Source organism: Aphelocoma coerulescens, chromosome 5, assembly GCF_041296385.1.
Source record: "Aphelocoma coerulescens isolate FSJ_1873_10779 chromosome 5, UR_Acoe_1.0, whole genome shotgun sequence".
Taxonomy (NCBI): Eukaryota; Metazoa; Chordata; class Aves; order Passeriformes; family Corvidae; genus Aphelocoma; species Aphelocoma coerulescens.
In genome coordinates, this window is record NC_091019.1 from 25737314 (window position 1) to 25753860 (window position 16547).

The 16547-nt window shown below is 40.0% G+C and overlaps 1 protein-coding gene across 2 annotated transcripts in view; it reads left to right on the plus strand.

Moving 5' to 3' along the window:
* TTC17 (tetratricopeptide repeat domain 17) overlaps window positions 1-16547 on the plus strand; it is a 56518-nt gene that overhangs the window by 3041 nt on the left and 36930 nt on the right. The window contains exons 2-8 of one of the 2 annotated variants that reach the window (XM_069017166.1): window positions 10173-10262; window positions 11586-11755; window positions 13422-13533; window positions 14639-14770; window positions 15462-15571; window positions 15864-16008; window positions 16377-16516. In XM_069017166.1, the coding sequence (XP_068873267.1) occupies window positions 10173-10262; window positions 11586-11755; window positions 13422-13533; window positions 14639-14770; window positions 15462-15571; window positions 15864-16008; window positions 16377-16516 (899 nt within the window). The remainder of the gene's footprint in view (window positions 1-10172; window positions 10263-11585; window positions 11756-13421; window positions 13534-14638; window positions 14771-15461; window positions 15572-15863; window positions 16009-16376; window positions 16517-16547) is intronic. The other variant, XM_069017167.1, reaches the window with a different exon arrangement.

Consider the following 16547-nt stretch of genomic DNA (forward strand, 5'->3'; position numbering starts at 1 on the left):
CCTCACCACCAGCTTTCTCCCCACCAGAGCCCAAACACTATTTCTGGAAGTTGTTTTTCATTCAGTCCCTGCCTTTCCTGCTGCATGGGGCTCTTTCATCCTATGGGCTTGTGGTTGCTGTTGTTGACTTCACGAGCTAGGTCCCTGTCAGCCCAATTCTCCATCACCTTGCCTTGCTGCAGCCCTGCAATGGCCACCCTACCCCACGTTTGCAGAGGACACCAAGCTTGTGGTTCTTTTTTATTGCTGTCAGTAGTAAGGAGCCATGTTAGTAACAGCTGGTATTGATCCCTGAGGGACGTTGCTGGTGGTCAGCCAGCCAGGACCTTGCACTGCTTGTTGCAAAGCTTCCAGCACAGCAGTCTCTGACTGGAAGTGGCTGCTGGTGGCAAAGAGCGGTGATACTAATTAGCATTTGTATTATTTAATTTTGGAAATATTAGCATTCTTAACCTCTGAAACACATCTTCAAAGATTACCAGCTTTTTAGAGAGGTACAGGCTTGGTCTTCACTTGGACTACCTCAGTTTATCTGAATGAAGCCTGTATAATTAAGATGTAGGCAAAACAATTGACAGTAAGACCCAGACATTCCCACTGCTAAATGAGCCACTATCTGTGGATATGCAGATGAGCACCGGTGACAGCTGAGTTCTTGTAGCTTTGAGTTTGCTACTGTGAGCTTTGTTTTCCTTGTTACCAAAGTACACTGTGGATGAGGAGCTGACAGCAGGAGTCACAGGTCCTGACCTAAATACAAAATATAGTTGCTGGAGTGTGTTTGAGGGAAGAAAGGTGAGATTATTTTACGTTATTGACCTAAAATCTCTCTTAGCTGTTTCTCCTTACAGTGCAGCAAGGGTGTAAGCATTTAATACGAGACTACATTCAAGTGAGGTTGACTTTTCTGTGACATACGACCACAGGTATACCCTGGCTCGGACTTGAGTTCTAGTGGTACAACAACCTGGCAGCAGTGGCAAAATTAACACAGTCTGAACAATTTTCCGTGTATCAGCAAGATCTCATCTGGTAAACAGGAGTACTTGCCAAGTAGGCACTGTTGTTCAAGTTTCTAGTGAACATTTCTAAATGACAAAACAAATTACTAGCAGTGCATATAATACTTCAAAGTCTCAGCCATCAAGAAAAAAGCCATCAAGCTGTATCTGTTGCTCTAGTAGCTGGTTTTCAGATCAAAGACATCATTCTCTGGATCAGTTCATGTTCTTCTTTTAGTCTCAGTCTGCCTTTAAATGCGTGCTCTTGCAAGGTCAGGGACTGAGTAATTGTCTCTTTAATGAGATTATATCTGCTCAGTGCACATGTTTATAAGCCTTTTCATTTCACAATTCACAGTATAAAGTTCAGGCTAATATATAACTGATTTTAGACAGTGCTTGTCTGCCAGTGGGGAAGCGAGTCACTACAGAAATACTGGTGTACTTCTAGAGAAGAGAGAAACTTGGCATAAAGAGAGGACAGACAATTGTCAGATTAAGTGCAGTCTCAGTAGTCATTCATGGCTTTAATGGTGGGGACCAACTGCTACCATGGCTCAGAGACCTGACATACCAGAGCTGAGGTAGGGTGTTTCTAGAGATCCCTTGATGGAGGTGATTAAAGTTAAGCAAGCTGGTGGGGACTCAAAGGACTGCCTTTATGTGGACTGCTATAAACACAAAAAAGTTAAGTCAGAGTAATTAAACCTAAAGAAGCACAAAAACTTTCCAGGCAGATGGTCCAAAGCAGGATTGGGAAAGTGTTGTCAGGAGCAAAGAGCCTCTGGCAAGGAATCTGAGTTGGCAAAAAGTTATTTTGGTTTTAATGTGTTGTCATGTGTTTTGAAGTTCATGAAAGACGATCTGGAGAGGAGAGTGGGAGAGCAATGCTGGCTAGCTTGTTTGGGACTAAGACAACCAGCTGCTCAATGAATGTGACATCTGAATTTCCTGCAGTGCTGTGGTGTGCTTAATTCTGGCTTAGTGCAGTAGAGAGGGGAGACAGTACCTGCCAGTTGTTCATTTGGGTGCAGATTTGAGTGTGAGTGTACCTCAAGCAGCAGCAAGGCGAGTTGATTCATGGATGGCTTTAGAGTTAGTTAATGCATTACTCTGTCACCTGAATGCACATGTATGGTGACAGGTTGAGATGAGAGCAGTGGTCCATACGCTCAAGAATACAGGAAAGGCAGCCATCCAAACCCAAGGAAAGCTGAGATTCTAGTGCAGCCAAATAAAAAGCTATTTGCTGCTTACAAAAGCATCTTCTGTGATACATTAAGCAGTCACTCAGTCCTGTCTTGAAAATGGCAGGTGGATGTTTGCATTGCTCTTACTCTAAAGGTTAGTTTGCTTGGTTGTATGAACCTATTGTGTGCTAAACAAAACAGAACAAAAAAACCCCCAAGGAAACAAAAAAAAACCCACACAAAAAAATTGTTCATTTTTACTGAAGTGTGTAAGGTGGTAGCATGCCTTCCCCAAAACAGTTGTCAGTGCCTCTTTATGAGGGTGTGCAAAGACACCTGGATTGGTTGGTTTGGGTGTTCTGTAGTTCATTAGATGTTATCCAACCCTAGGGTGATGAGCTGAAGCAGGGTGGTTCTGAGGCAGAGGTCAGCTTTTCCTCAAGGAAAGGAGAACTTACTCTGGTTTAGAACTTCTCTCTTGATCACCAGAGGACCATAGGCGTTCATGTGGTATGAAAAATCATAGTTTAAAAAAAAAAGTCTAAATTTTCTGCCTTTACATAAGTGTACAAGAAATTTTTGAATCTGAACGTTTTGTATAGTGAGTGCTGAGTTGCTTTAACATCCTTATCACAGGTGGGGATTTAGAATTGCACTTCACCAGCACTGCCTGCTCCCAGGGGAGCACAGCCTATGTATTTCTGTGTCTCTGTGAACATCATGACTATATCCGAATTTATAAAAATAGACCTTGTGGTAGCCTGTATGTGGCATCAGAAATGCAAATGTTTCATTCAGTGGAGCGATGGTGGAGAAGTAACTTCCACTGTTCTCAACTCAGCAGTCAGAGATTTGTATCTGAGGTGAAGGAGCTAAGAGGCAGATCCAAAGGGCTGCTGAGATGCAGCTGTGGGTGGCCATGCCCTCACACCTGCCACAGTCCAGCAGGTAATCTTACACCAGGTTTTGACTGCTGACAGAAAAGCTTTAGTGCAAAGGTGTCTGGATTTAGCTGAGCATGGTAATACATGCTGAGGTGGTTCAGAATGTAAGTCCAGAATGCTCAGACCATGTGTAGCCATGTCCTGCTCGTTCCTCAGTTCCTGGTGTTTTCATACAGCCTTTGTCTTCTGGACACAGTGTGTTCCCAGGTCCCATTTCTCTTAGGATCCTCACACTTGGATTTCCTGGCCTCTCATCCTGTTTCTGTCACCTTTCAAATAAGGGTTGGGCAACCTGAAAAGATGATACAAATCAACTGTTCAAAACTGGTTATTCTGTGGTGAAAGCTATGCTTGGTGCCTGGAATGCCTTCCCTGCCTTCCCTTTGAGCTTCACAGCTGAAGGGTAGCCTTGGAAGCAGTTCAAGCACACACTTGCATGAAGACCCCACCAAAGCCCAAAAGAGCAAAGTCAGCAAGACTCTGAAACACTGTTATTTCATGCCTGCTTTAAAAATACACCACTGGATAAAGTAATTTCCCTCAAAGTTTAACAGAAAAAAAATAATGGGTTTTCTGTTGTTCATTTGCTGAAGAAATTACTGCTCAGGGTTAATCTTTTTTAGGTATCTTGTAAGTAATTATTAGTCTTCCTGTCTGTATTTTCAATATTAGAACACTTGAAATTTTTAGGATTCGGCAATGAGCAGACATCAAGAACCAGTCTGCCTTTATGAAAAAAGTACTTGTTCATTACAGATGTATATCCAAATGATCTCGCCATCTCTTGTTTTGATTCAACTGAGAGTATGGCTACTGAAGAATATAAACCTTACCTAGAATATACAAGTTGGAAATTTATACCCTTAAGTATGACCAGCAACACACTGGACACATGATGTTCCAAGTAAAGTCTTGTTTTCCTTTGATGTATTTGGATCTGTTATCTACGATATTCATAACTCTTGTGATCTCTGTTGAACATAGCTATTCAATAATACTGCAACTTTGTTAGGTTTTATTTCTGAAGTGCTACAAGTGTTTAAAATTTGTGTTTTCACTGTAGCACAGCTAGTAGTAATAGTAGCAAAATATCTAGTGCTGTTTGCTAACAGCAGGTTCTGCAGCAGTAAGCTTTTAAATGGCTCAATACTTAAAAAAACTCATTTCGACATCATTTTTCTGCCTGAATTTTTCAGTGACATCGCTTGAAACAAGTATCTTCTGACGCTGCCTACTCATCATTTGGATGAGTCAAAGAATTTATTTTTCAGTTTTGTAGCTTGTCTTGCACTGAAACCTGTACAGATTTTTTTGCAGCTTCCTCAGAAATGCCATATAGTGTCATGTTGGAGTGTAAAGTATCTCAAAACAGCAAGAATATATGAAAAGACAAGTACCGGTTTTCAGATCCTTGGCTCCCCCTCAAGACTGCAAGAGGTTCCAGCCTGTTGGAGGGGGAATTGCCTTTATTTTGTACAGTGACAAAACATCCACTGCCTATAAAACAAATATGGAGAACCCCTTTTTCTATATGTTGTCATTTGAGACAGCGTGTTTTCCAGCTTCTTTCTCTAATAATCTGCCTTCTGCATGTAGTATAATGCTTCTAGATGTGCAGAGGCACTAGCAGCTGTTCCAATTTTGATGTGCCTGTGCCTCAGTTAACAGTGGGGTGTCCCCAGTACTTTAAAAAATGCCTTATTTAAAAATAGTTGACTGAGGCATTCATCAACCCTCATTTAAAAAATTTACTTCCTGATGCAGTGTAACTGGATTGTTGGGAAAAATATACTGGAAGGTTTGGCAAAACTTCCAAGTCTGATTGCTGAGAGACTTTGATATATGCAGGTAACATAGGAGACTCTCAAACTTCAGGGTTTGATTCAACTCGATGTCTTTTTTAGTTACACAAATTCTCTGTGTTTCTTGCTGAATCAGGTTCTTGGTGTACTTTGTGACAGCGAATAAATTTGAACTGTGCTTTATAAAGAAACTTTCACCTTTGGGCAAAGTTGAACAGAGAACACTTATTTTAAGAGTGTTTTACTGGCAGGCTTTCTGCAATGTAACTACAGTAGCTGTCAAATGTTCAAAGAAAGCTTTTCAGCACTACTCTTTTTTCCCTGTTTACTGTGTTGGAATTGAAGTCAAATTCTTGCATTTCAAGCGCTTCATCTTGAATGTCCCAGTTTCAGCACTTTGGAGGAAGAGTAAATGAATGTGCTGCTTTGCCATCAGCCAAACACTTGGAGTGTAAAAATGAGTAAGTTGGACAAAGCATCTGTTCTGGTGCAGGAGTCTCTACTTTCCACACCATGAGGCTGTGTTTGCTCTGTAGGTTGACCTCTGTTCTGTTTCATCCCCGAGGAGCCTTGTGGAGAGTTGCTTACATTTTGAAAAAGATTATCTAAGTCAAAATATCTGTGTATATTTCACTCATCTGACTCCCAAATCAGGTGATGAGGCACAACAGACTTTGCTTGAAGGGGTGAAAGCAGCAAGTGTTTGTAAGACCACAAGCATAACATGAGACTGAGTGAAACCAGTATCCTCTGAAATCTGCCTAGTCTTGTTGTGGGAAGGAAGGGGCATAATCCAGAACAGTCTCCGGGTTTCCGTCATATGTCTTTCATTTGGACTGTTTTTCTGACTAAAGAATTATTTGACAGGGGAATGAAGCTCTGAGGGCTTTTCCAAATCTTTGGGGTATGTTGCCATCCCTTTGAATTTTAACAAGGAGCAGCTCACAAGAAAGTTCTGGTATATTTTATGTTTTTATTGAGGGCATAATTTTCCTCGTTTGGGGATGTGGCTGCACAGGAAAGCAGGAAGATGCTAGGTGGAACTTGAACACGAGCAGCACGAGGGAAGTGTGAGCATCCATGTGGCAAGCCCTGCAGGGCTTCAGGTGTGTCTTCCTGATTTCAGCACACCCTGCTTCCCACTTATCTTTACCACTGCTGCTGCTCATATCTGTGCAGTGCAGGTTATGCAGATGCAAACTTTTGTTTGCAGCTGAGTCACTGTATTCATCACGAGATATCATTACTGCCCTCAATGGCAAACACAGTACTGGTGCTCTTCACAACTGAGTACATCAGCCTTGTCTTTTTCCAGCTGTAGAAATGGCTGGCACTGTGAAGAAAATGTGTTTGATCTAGGGAGGGATGTTGTAAAAAGCTGGATAATGAACTGTAAGTCTTGACAGTATTGCTGACTGGATCGGAGATGAATACGTTTCAGTTTGAAAGCCATCTGTCTGTCACTACAGAAAAGGGGGTAATGAAGAGTTTACCAGGTGTCCACCAAAGCTGCTTTATCACTCCTCTCCTCAGCTACATGGGGAGAGAAATATAAGAGAAAGCTCAAGAGTTTGGATAAGGACAGGAAGAGATCACTCACCAGTTACCACCACAGGCAGAACAAATTCGACTTGAGGAAATTAGTTTATTTATTACAAATTAAATCAGAATCGGGTAGTGAGAAATACAAGCAAATCTTTAAAATACCTTCCCCCCAACCCATCCTTTTCTTCCTGGACTTAACTTTATTCCTGATTCCCTACATCCTCCCTGTAGGTGGTACAGGAGGATGGGGAATGGGGGCTGTGGTCAGTTCATCACACTGTGGTTTTACCACAGCTTCCTCCAAGGAAGAGCTCCTTCCCTTGCTCTAGAGTTATGTCCCTTCTACAGGAGACAATCCTCCAAAAACTTCTCTAGTGTGGTTCCTTCCCATGGGTTGTTACAAACTGCTCCAGCTTGGAGTCCCTCCCACAAGATGCCATCCTTCAGGAACAGGCTGCTCCAGTGTGGGTCACCTGGAGAGCCACAGGTCCTGCCAAAAATCCTGCTCCAGTGTGGGCTTTTGCAGGTTCACAACCTCCTTTGGGTATCCACCTGCTCTGGTGTGAGTGAGGTCCTCCCTAGGCTGCACGTGGATCTCTGCTCTCTGATGGGCTGCAGGGGACAGCCTGCCTCGTCGTGGTCTTCACAGCCGGCTGCAGGGACATCTCTGCTCTGACACCTGGAGCTCCTTCTCCACTGACCTTGGTATCTACAGAGCTGTTTCTCTTGCATATTCTCACTTCTCTCTTTTCTGACTCCAATAACTTCTTTTCCCTTCTTAAATGTGTTATTACTACAGCACTGCCACAGTCACTGATGAGCTCAGCCTTGACCAGTAGTGAGTCCATCTTGGATCTGGCTGGAATTGCCTCTGTCGGATGTAGGGGAAGCTTCTGGCAGCTTGTCACAGAAGTCACCCCTTGCCATGCAAACCCAATACAACTACTAAAGTTCTGTGTAAGGAGCTTTGTGTTTACACACTGGTAAGGTTAACATTCCACTAGGCTGAAGGATTCTGCTATTAAAACATACTTATTATTATTCTGTTATTAAAACATACTTATTTGTTTGTGACAAGGTGAGTCAGATGTGGAAGTGAAAATCTGAAGACTAAAGAAAAAGACCCTTAGCTGGGATGATTTCCTGGTGGATCAACATAACTGTGAATTAATGCAGTGATACTGCTGTTTGATTGTTGTTGCCACTTTGATTTCTGCTGCCAGATAATAGTTGATGGGACTGCAGTACTTAGTGCATTGCCTTTCTGTCAACTCACGCACAATGGTTTGGTAACATACCACTCCAAATATCCAAATACTAAATTCAGATCTAACTCTCATGTGACTGTCTTACCAAAAGTTAAAAACAGAAGCGAACCCTGGATATCATTCTGTTACTGAATGAATGATAAGCCAAGATCCTTCATCTTTCAGAATAAGGTTTTCTAATTGCTGATGCCTGCAAAATTTACTGAAAAAAATCGCTGCCCAGATGCTGTTTGTCACTGAAAGTGGAGCTGATGGTTGACTTTGCCCTCAGTGACTGTGTAGTATCATGCAAGCAGCCTTTAGATGTCAGATCAACAGTGCTATTTTGGAAGGGGTGATGAAGTGCTTAAACACAGTGAAACTTTCTCTTATTTACTTTGCAAATTCATCTCTCATTCATTTGCACATACCACGGTAGTTTCTCTAGCAAATGAGCCATAAACAACTGCTACATTCTGTGCATATCTCTGGCTTTGTGTGCAACCAATTCAAAGTGAGGGGCCCATAGGAAGAAATAGGAAATACGACTATGAATAAAATGCTGTGCACTTTAATACTACAACTAACAAAATCATTAGATTTTTTTAAAGTGGTATTTTTTTGTGCTTGTCTGCATTGTGGTGGATACTTGTTCATTCTTTATTTGCAACAGTTGAATCCATAAGCTCCCAATTCATAGTGTAAAAATGGACTAATGTCAGTAGCACCCATTATTTTCTATTCATCTGTCGATAAAAGAGAATTAATTTGCTAAGGGAGAAACTGTTTGGACTGTACAGGTAGCCACCCATCAAAATGTCTCCATACTAAAAGAAGCACTGCTGCTTTTGTTTTGGAAAGAAATACTTAGCCAAATTTAGCCAAAACCATGCTTAGGGTTTAGCAAAAGGAACAAGTGTTTATATCTCAGAGGACAAGGTCCTTACTCAGTCAAGATTCTTACAACAAATGTAGACTTAACAGTCAGTAGTCCAAAGAAGGTAGATTTGAGCTTGTTATCTGACTCACAGCCAAAAGAATATGGCCCAAGGCTTAATCTGTTGACAGGACACATTAGGATGACCAGAAAATACGCTGGAGATGCAGTTCTCTGCAGGGAGACAGTGTCACAGAAATGTGTCCAAGCTGTCTGGAAAGGTGACAAAAAAGGAAGAGCTGGAGCTCAGGAGATTCCCCTGCACATGTATATATGGCAGACTTTTCCGTGAAATTGTAATATCACCAAGTTTGCTCAGATGTCATGGGGGTGGGCAGCCCATTCAGAGGTATCAGTGCTAACATACAGAGAAGTGCTCACATCTGCGTGCAGCAGCTAGTTCTGTATCCTGAAAGATTGAACGGAAGCTGAGCAGATCCAGGAAAAACATCTTGATGTAGACCATCTAACAGTCATGTTAAAAATGTGAGATCTTGCTGTCCTTGTCACCTTGTCTTTTCATCCTGTCATCACATAACTCTATTTCTTTGCTTCTGTTCTCATGCTCATGGAATCCTTTGTTAACTAATTTAGTTTAGTAGTGGGAATTATGTTCTGTTCAGCTCCTGAGTTTGGGTTAGCTTCCAAGAGGTCCTGGTGGTCACTTCAGCTGGTGTGCAGCCAGTGTACTGCTACCACACTGACATGTGGGAGGAAACAGGGCTGCAAGCCTCCAAGTGAGCCTTTGCATCAGCTCAGCTGCTGCTACACCACCTTCTCAACTGTAGGGACTTTCCCCCGCCCAGTGAGATAGCAGAATTTGTCATGAGAACAGGGCTGGGGTTTCAGCCATGGGGAGAAGTGCCATGGTTTACTGAGCCCAGCTAGGGGCTGGTACGTAAGTCCTCTGTGACTTGCCTCTAATGTCCTTCTTCATGGAGCTGTGAACTCCTGTGCAGAGCTATGGAAGCTGTAGCATGGGCTTCTGTAACAGTTTTCAGTCTTCACCTGCTTCCCTCTTGATTTTGTTCCTTTACTTATTAATCCTGAAGGCAGTAGATGTTAATGGTAGGCAAGTGTGTTAAATTGGTTGCAGAGAGGAGTTGTAGCTGAACTACTTTATGCCTTTTGAGGGACGTGGTGGATGAATTTTAAAGTTAAAAAACAAAATAAGTTTTTGTGACTGCACTGTAAGGTATCTAGTATTTCAGCAGTAGGTACTCTTAGTAATATTTGTTGTGGAAATTTACTTGCCTCTTATGCTTAGAACTTGTGTGCCTGATTAAATAAAAATAGGTTTAAAATTAAAGCATGGTTTGAGTTGGATTCCCAAATGACAATGTTGTTTGAAGTGTGGATTTTCATAATGGACATACTATGAATGTGGACTGGACAGAAAACCTCTGAACAGACAAACTGTAATTGAATGAACATAACTGCCTTCCTTTTAAGATCACTGTAATTAGGAGAATGTCTTACATGATGGACTGTTAAAATGTCTTGCAGGTGGATTCACCAATGAACTTGAGAAACCCACATGATTTGGTAATACTAATGAGACAAGAAACAACAGTTAACTACCTCAAAGAACTGGAGGTAAAGCATAACATTTAAGTTCTAACTAATTTCTGAAAATACAGATTTTTTCCATAGACTTTATACTGTTAGTTTTAGGTGGGGAAAAGAATTTATTATTGCTGAAGTTCTCCTTCAGTGAGGGGATGAAAAATATTACAGATCTCAAGAATTTTTTGCCTCAAGTCTGCCTAACTGGTCTCCAGTTGTATCATTCCCTGTTGTTAGTCATAAATACTAACATTTTTACCTAAAGTCACTGGATTCTGTTGTACTATGTTTCAGAAGAACACAGGGGATGTCACCTCTGTTTTTCTTCAAGCCCATTTATTATTGAGAGGGGGTCTGAGACCTTTTGAAAAGGGTGTCAATGAACTTTGAACTGATAAACTGAAGTTTAAATATAATAGGGGTTAGGTAAGCAAACTGCTCACAGCCCTTCTGGCCATGCACTCCTTTCTAGTGCCAGCTTTGGTTTTATCAGATTAGGATAACTAACTAAGTGGAAAGCTAGATGAGCACCAGAGGTAGCTTTAGGTGAATGGGAGAAAGGAAAATAAGCTGTACTGCCCCTTGTGTGACTGTATTCAGCCAGTCTTTCTCAGAAGGGTATACTTTTTTTTGTGGCAATGGACATTTTAGCTGTGGATTGAATAATACTTGCAAGCTTTTTGGGGCATGGGTTGTGGGTGTGGAAGTTACTAATGTCCAACTTGTGGTATAGAAATGACTTTTCAGCAGAAGTTAGCTATTGTAAGTTCTTGCACAAGTTGCTACTAGTGGATATATCTGTATTGTTTCATAGTAGCATGTAATCAAATGTGTATGGCTTTAATTAAAAATGCAGGTTTTCTTATTTCACATGTACTCATGTACAGTACTTTTCACATGTACTAAAGTTCAGTTGTACTTAGCACACTGAGTGGTTAAGATGATGATGATTCGTTTGCAATGTCTCTTATTATTTCCACAAGGTCTTACAGTGGAAAAACAAGGGGCCAAATGTGAAAAATATGATGTACTTCTAGCAACCATTTCTTCTTTTCCTAAATGGCCTACCATGGATCTGGAATGTTACTAGCCCACTTCTTAGGCACCACAGTAGAAATAAGGGCTCATTTGAGTTGTATTATCTCTAATGAAATTTTATATGCCATCCAAATCCAAAAATGTCCTACAGATGTTATAAAATGTAGGAAAATATCCGCAAAATTTTATGAGAACCTTTTAGATTGTTTTCAAATGAACTTTGTTTTAAGGAAAAAGTTGGACTGTTGAATCCTAGCAACTATAGAGTTTGCTTTCATTGGTATATATGCTTCTGTTTCCTTTTTTTTCCTACAGAAACAGTTAGTTGCTCAAAAGATTCATATAGAGGAAAATGAGGACAGAGACACAGGGCTGGAACAAAGGCATAATAAAGAAGATCCAGACTGCATTAAAGCAAAGGTGCCCCTGGGGGACCTAGATCTGTATGATGGCACATACATCACCTTAGAGAGCAAAGATATCCGGTAAACAGATGCTTTATATTCTAAGGTTTTTACTGAATTTAAAAAAATCGACAGTACCTCTAAATACAAGTAAAAGATTACTAGCACTGACTTTCTTTAGATGACAGTTGTTTTATTTTGTGTTACTGTGGAATTAAATTGAAACAACATCTGTCACTAGTTGTGAATGGGTACAACACACATGCTGTTTCCTCTGAACTGTCTATGCTAGCCCTGACCTGAAACTTTTCCTTTCTGTTCCCAGTTCTGTCACTGTTACTCTGTACTGATATGACCAGATATGTGAATTAAAGTGAAATATATCATGTAGAAGGGGTTGAATTTGCTTGAGTGTGCTTTCAGTGTTTTGAGCTAGATATTTATTTTAGTTGAAACTGTCTCGACTTAAATTTGAACGAAATTCCATTGATGACCAATCTGTTGAACTTTCTGGTCATATTTTGTCCCCTGTGTTTAGAAAGTGAAGGATGAGCAGTGTACTTGACATTCAGCTTCATTGGTAATTCATCTTCAGGAATGACTGTTTCGTTTTAGCAGTTTTATTTTTTTATCATAATCACATGAGTACTTGAAGTGGGAAAAGATCGATTTTATCCTCATATACCTTCATTTGGACTTCTCATCACCCGTATTTGGGATTGGTTTGTTTGTTTCGGTTGAAGAGTCTGCATGCATTGCCAGTTGCCTGGCAGATAGATCATTAATCATAGTAGTGATACACTAGGTTGACACTGATATATTTTGGAAGCTATCCAAATGTTGATATTTTTGCTAAAGCAGACAAATTTATTTACTTTGTCCTATAGTCATGACATCCTGATACAACTCAAATCTGGGAAGACAGCAGAAATGGTCTAGTGTGCCCTAACAGAGGATTTCTGTAATGATTAAATCAGAGTACTCTTTCTATCAGCTACCACACTGTCTCTTACAAACTTCAGCAGTATTTAAATCTGTAGTCTACTGTTGAGTTTTTGATGGGGTGCCCTTCCTTTTCGGATGAGGATGAAAGAGCAGAGGAGGCTGCTGTCCTGCTAAATTCTTTATTTCGTAGTCTCATAGCTTTCTGAAGGCAGAGTTCGAAGGGGTTACATGATAAGGCCAAGCAGTAAAAGCAGCAGCAGCAGGCAAACAGCAAGTAGTAAACAGCTGCTTCTTCTTCTCTAAACTTACAGAAGTGTGGATTATATTTGTTTATTGACCAAGGAAATTAACACACGATTCTAGTTTTTCTTTTCTTAACCTGTTCTGGTCTAATTCTAACAGTCGTAAGCCTTACACAAGTGTTACATAGGTATTACACACATTTCTATATCGTTTCTAGCAGCTCTTATTGTTTATGTGAACACTATCTAAAAAATGTGAACAGTATAGTTCCATCTATGTTTTGTCTGAAGTAAAGAAATGCTGTGAAAAGGTAACACTGCTGCAGCAAGAACTGTGTTTAAGATTTCTTTGCTGCAGCTTTTCAACGTTTAAAGCACTTAGCATATATTTCTACTAAAAGTTAAAAATCTATATTTTTATTTCAATTTGGTGTGACTTCATGTATCTCAGCTTATCCAAAGGTTTTAATTCAACCCCTGTGCTTTGGCTTTCCTCTGGGCCTGGGTCCAGAGGAGCTTTCACTCCAGCAGTCTACTATGTTATGTTATTATGTCCTCAGCCCTGAAGACTATATCGACACAAAGTCCCCAGTGCCTCCAGACCTGCAGCAGCCAGACTGTACGAAAGTCCTAGATCTTCCATACAGTATTCATGCTTTTCAGCACTTACGGGTAAGTGAGCAAATGCAAGTAAGTCTTTTTCCACATTAGGAAGAGGAATAGAAAACTCCTACTGGCAATTCTCACTCAAGGTTGAAAGGTACTGTAATCTTTCAAGAATGTTTCATACTATTTTAAAACTACAGTTGGGCCCTGATTAAATTACATGCTTATACCTTTTCCATCAGGTGTACAGTTGCTCTTTTGTTATTTTTTTGCCTTATTTTAGAGGGCATTTTTAGAAAAATAGAGTATTTTGTTTTCATAACACGTTTCATTAGCAAATTGGTAGCTTTCATTGGAACTACTACTAGCTTGTGAATTGTCTCAGTTGAAATTTGGAGAGTGCTGAACAGGGTTGTTAAAATGTATGAAGATTCAGGATCAGAAAATCGTTTGCAGGTTTGTTGGTAGCTCCTAACATACCTGACTGTCTGTTTGGTATCTGAATGCCAGGCCCTAACCCAGAGGAGGAGGTAATTGTTCCCTACTAGTACAAAGTTCAGCTGCTTTAGAAAAGTTACAGTGGAAGAGTGGTAGGAAAATTGGTTTTGTCAACAGCATTATATGAGCAAATTTTCTAATGTAGATGCAGCTTAAGTGCTTACATCTTGATATTTATTTTATTGCAAGTCTTTTCATCAACAAATAAGGATTTTCTTACAGTTAAACACTAAGTGAAGTTTTTTTAGCTCAATTCCTGGGTCTCGATGTATCTTTGAAAGAAGTATGTTTGTGCTTGGGGAAGGAAGAAAGAGAAGAGGTGTTGGTATGCTTCCATTGTGTGCATGTAACCTGACAATCACAACTTAAGTGCTTCCATGGTCATTCATGAAATCAGTAGCTGCCAGATACACAGTGCTACCAGAAGTGAATATTTCCCCTGTAGAACTCCCAAGGAGACGCTGCTTTTGGCTGCTCCTAATGTTTTCCTCTGTGTAATAATATATATTATTATCTGTCAGAGGTGAAATTGTTCTATCAGTTCCCAGAGACCTTGAAAGGAAGATGAGATTGTAAAATAACCAAGCTGTACATTTTCCTGGGAGTCATGCTTTTGTTTATATTTCTCTGCTTTTAAGTGCTAGCAAATACCTGTATTCAATTTTTATTTTAGGGTGTCCAAGAAAGGGTTAATCTTTCTGCACCCCTGTTACCTAAAGAAGATCCAATCTTCACATACTTATCACGGAGGCTGGGAAGAAGTATAGAGGAAATAGGTCATCGTATTTATGATGGGCTCATGAAGGTATGAAACTGTAATCTTGCTGGATGCACAAAAAAGAGTGCTGGAAAGGTCTCACAAGATTAGATACACCTCGTACAAGCAATCAGATGCAGTTTTGCACATGTATTTTTGATTTACAGTTGAGTTTCAAAAGGCAAACTAAGACCATTTTCTGCGAGGCAAGTAGAGGTAGAAGAAGGCATCAGCAAAGCCAGTAAATAGATACTTGTTTTCATCTTTAAGGACTTACGTAGTTACGTTGTCTGGCAAGCCACATTCATTGCTTTGTCAAGGTAATAAGGATTTTAAACAAAAAATACAGGTACTTCAAGAGCAGAGAAGAAACAACAGTACTGAAGAGTGTATGTTTTTGTTGAATGTCTTCCTGCAAAATCTAGGAACCCTCATTGGACTCCAGCTAAGCTGCTGATGCTTAAACTATTGTTACCTCTCATTTCCTCCCATTTTGTATTTTTACCTGCCTGAAATGCAGAAATTCTGTTTCTTTAGTACATTAATATGCTAGTTCAGTGTTCCTAACCATTGACAACTGTTGCCAAATGACAGCTTTCTGGTAGAAGAGGATGGCTTAGCGCAGCTGAGTACCAACTTCGGTGCTCAGTCTTTGATCCTATAGTAATTAAAGCCTTGATTAACCTTTTAGTTCATGTGTTAGTAGTTAGTACAGTTCACGTGTTTCTCTTTACTGCAGAACTCTTCTTCCTGGGTACTCTATAACATGGCTTCTTTTTACTGGCGAATAAAGAATGAGCCGTACCAAGTAGTAGAATGTGCCATGCGTGCCCTTCATTTTTCTTCAAGGTAAGAATTGCTAAGAAGGATTTCTTCTCAGATTGCTTTTCTAGTCATCCTAATTAGTAAACAGGGTTTGGTTTCTAAGATGGTATCCTAAGGAATAATCCATGTTACTTGTTCTTGGTCTCTATGTGCTATACTAGGCATATAAATAGTTGAGACATTTTTCTAGCAAGTGATATATTTTAATGTGTGACTGACAAATTAATGTATCCTTGTGCATGATTCTTACACAGTCTGACCTTCCTTTAATGTTAGTTTTTAATTTTTTCCATTTTATTTTCTTTTATTCTTTTAGGCAAAATAAAGACATTGCACTGGTAAATTTGGCAAATATTTTGCACCGGGCTCACTTCTCTGCAGATGCAGCTATTGTGGTTCATGCAGCTCTGGATTACAGTGACTTCTTTACCAGCTATTACACTTTAGGAAATATATACGCAGTAAATACAACCTTTATTTTCCAAGACTTGAAGAAAATTCAATATTACTTAATCTTTTTGGGTTGGCTTGTAATGCTTTACTCTTACACTGTGTCTTGTGCTCCACGTGTGTCCAACGTGTAATGCTTAAAATTGTGTCAAGATACTTTTATTCAAAAGTCTGTCTTTTAGCAAAGGAAACTAAAATAAATTCCAGGAAAATTCTTCTGCAGCCTTTCTTTAATAGATATAGTGGCCTGAGTGTCAGAAATGACAGGCTGCTTGTTACCATAAGTTAAAATTTAGTGTAATGATTTCTTTAAAAACTGAGTATTTTTTAATAAATATTACTGCACAATGGCTAATTCTCTCTCTTGGTCATTCTTCAGATGCTTGGAGAGTACAACCACTCAGTCCTGTGTTATGATCATGCTCTACAGGCCAAACCAGGGTTTGAGCAAGCTGTAAAAAGGAAACATGCTGTCCTATGTCAGCAAAAACTTGAGCAAAAGTTGGAAGCCCAGCATAGGTAACTAAAGTATCCCAGTGGCAATGCATAC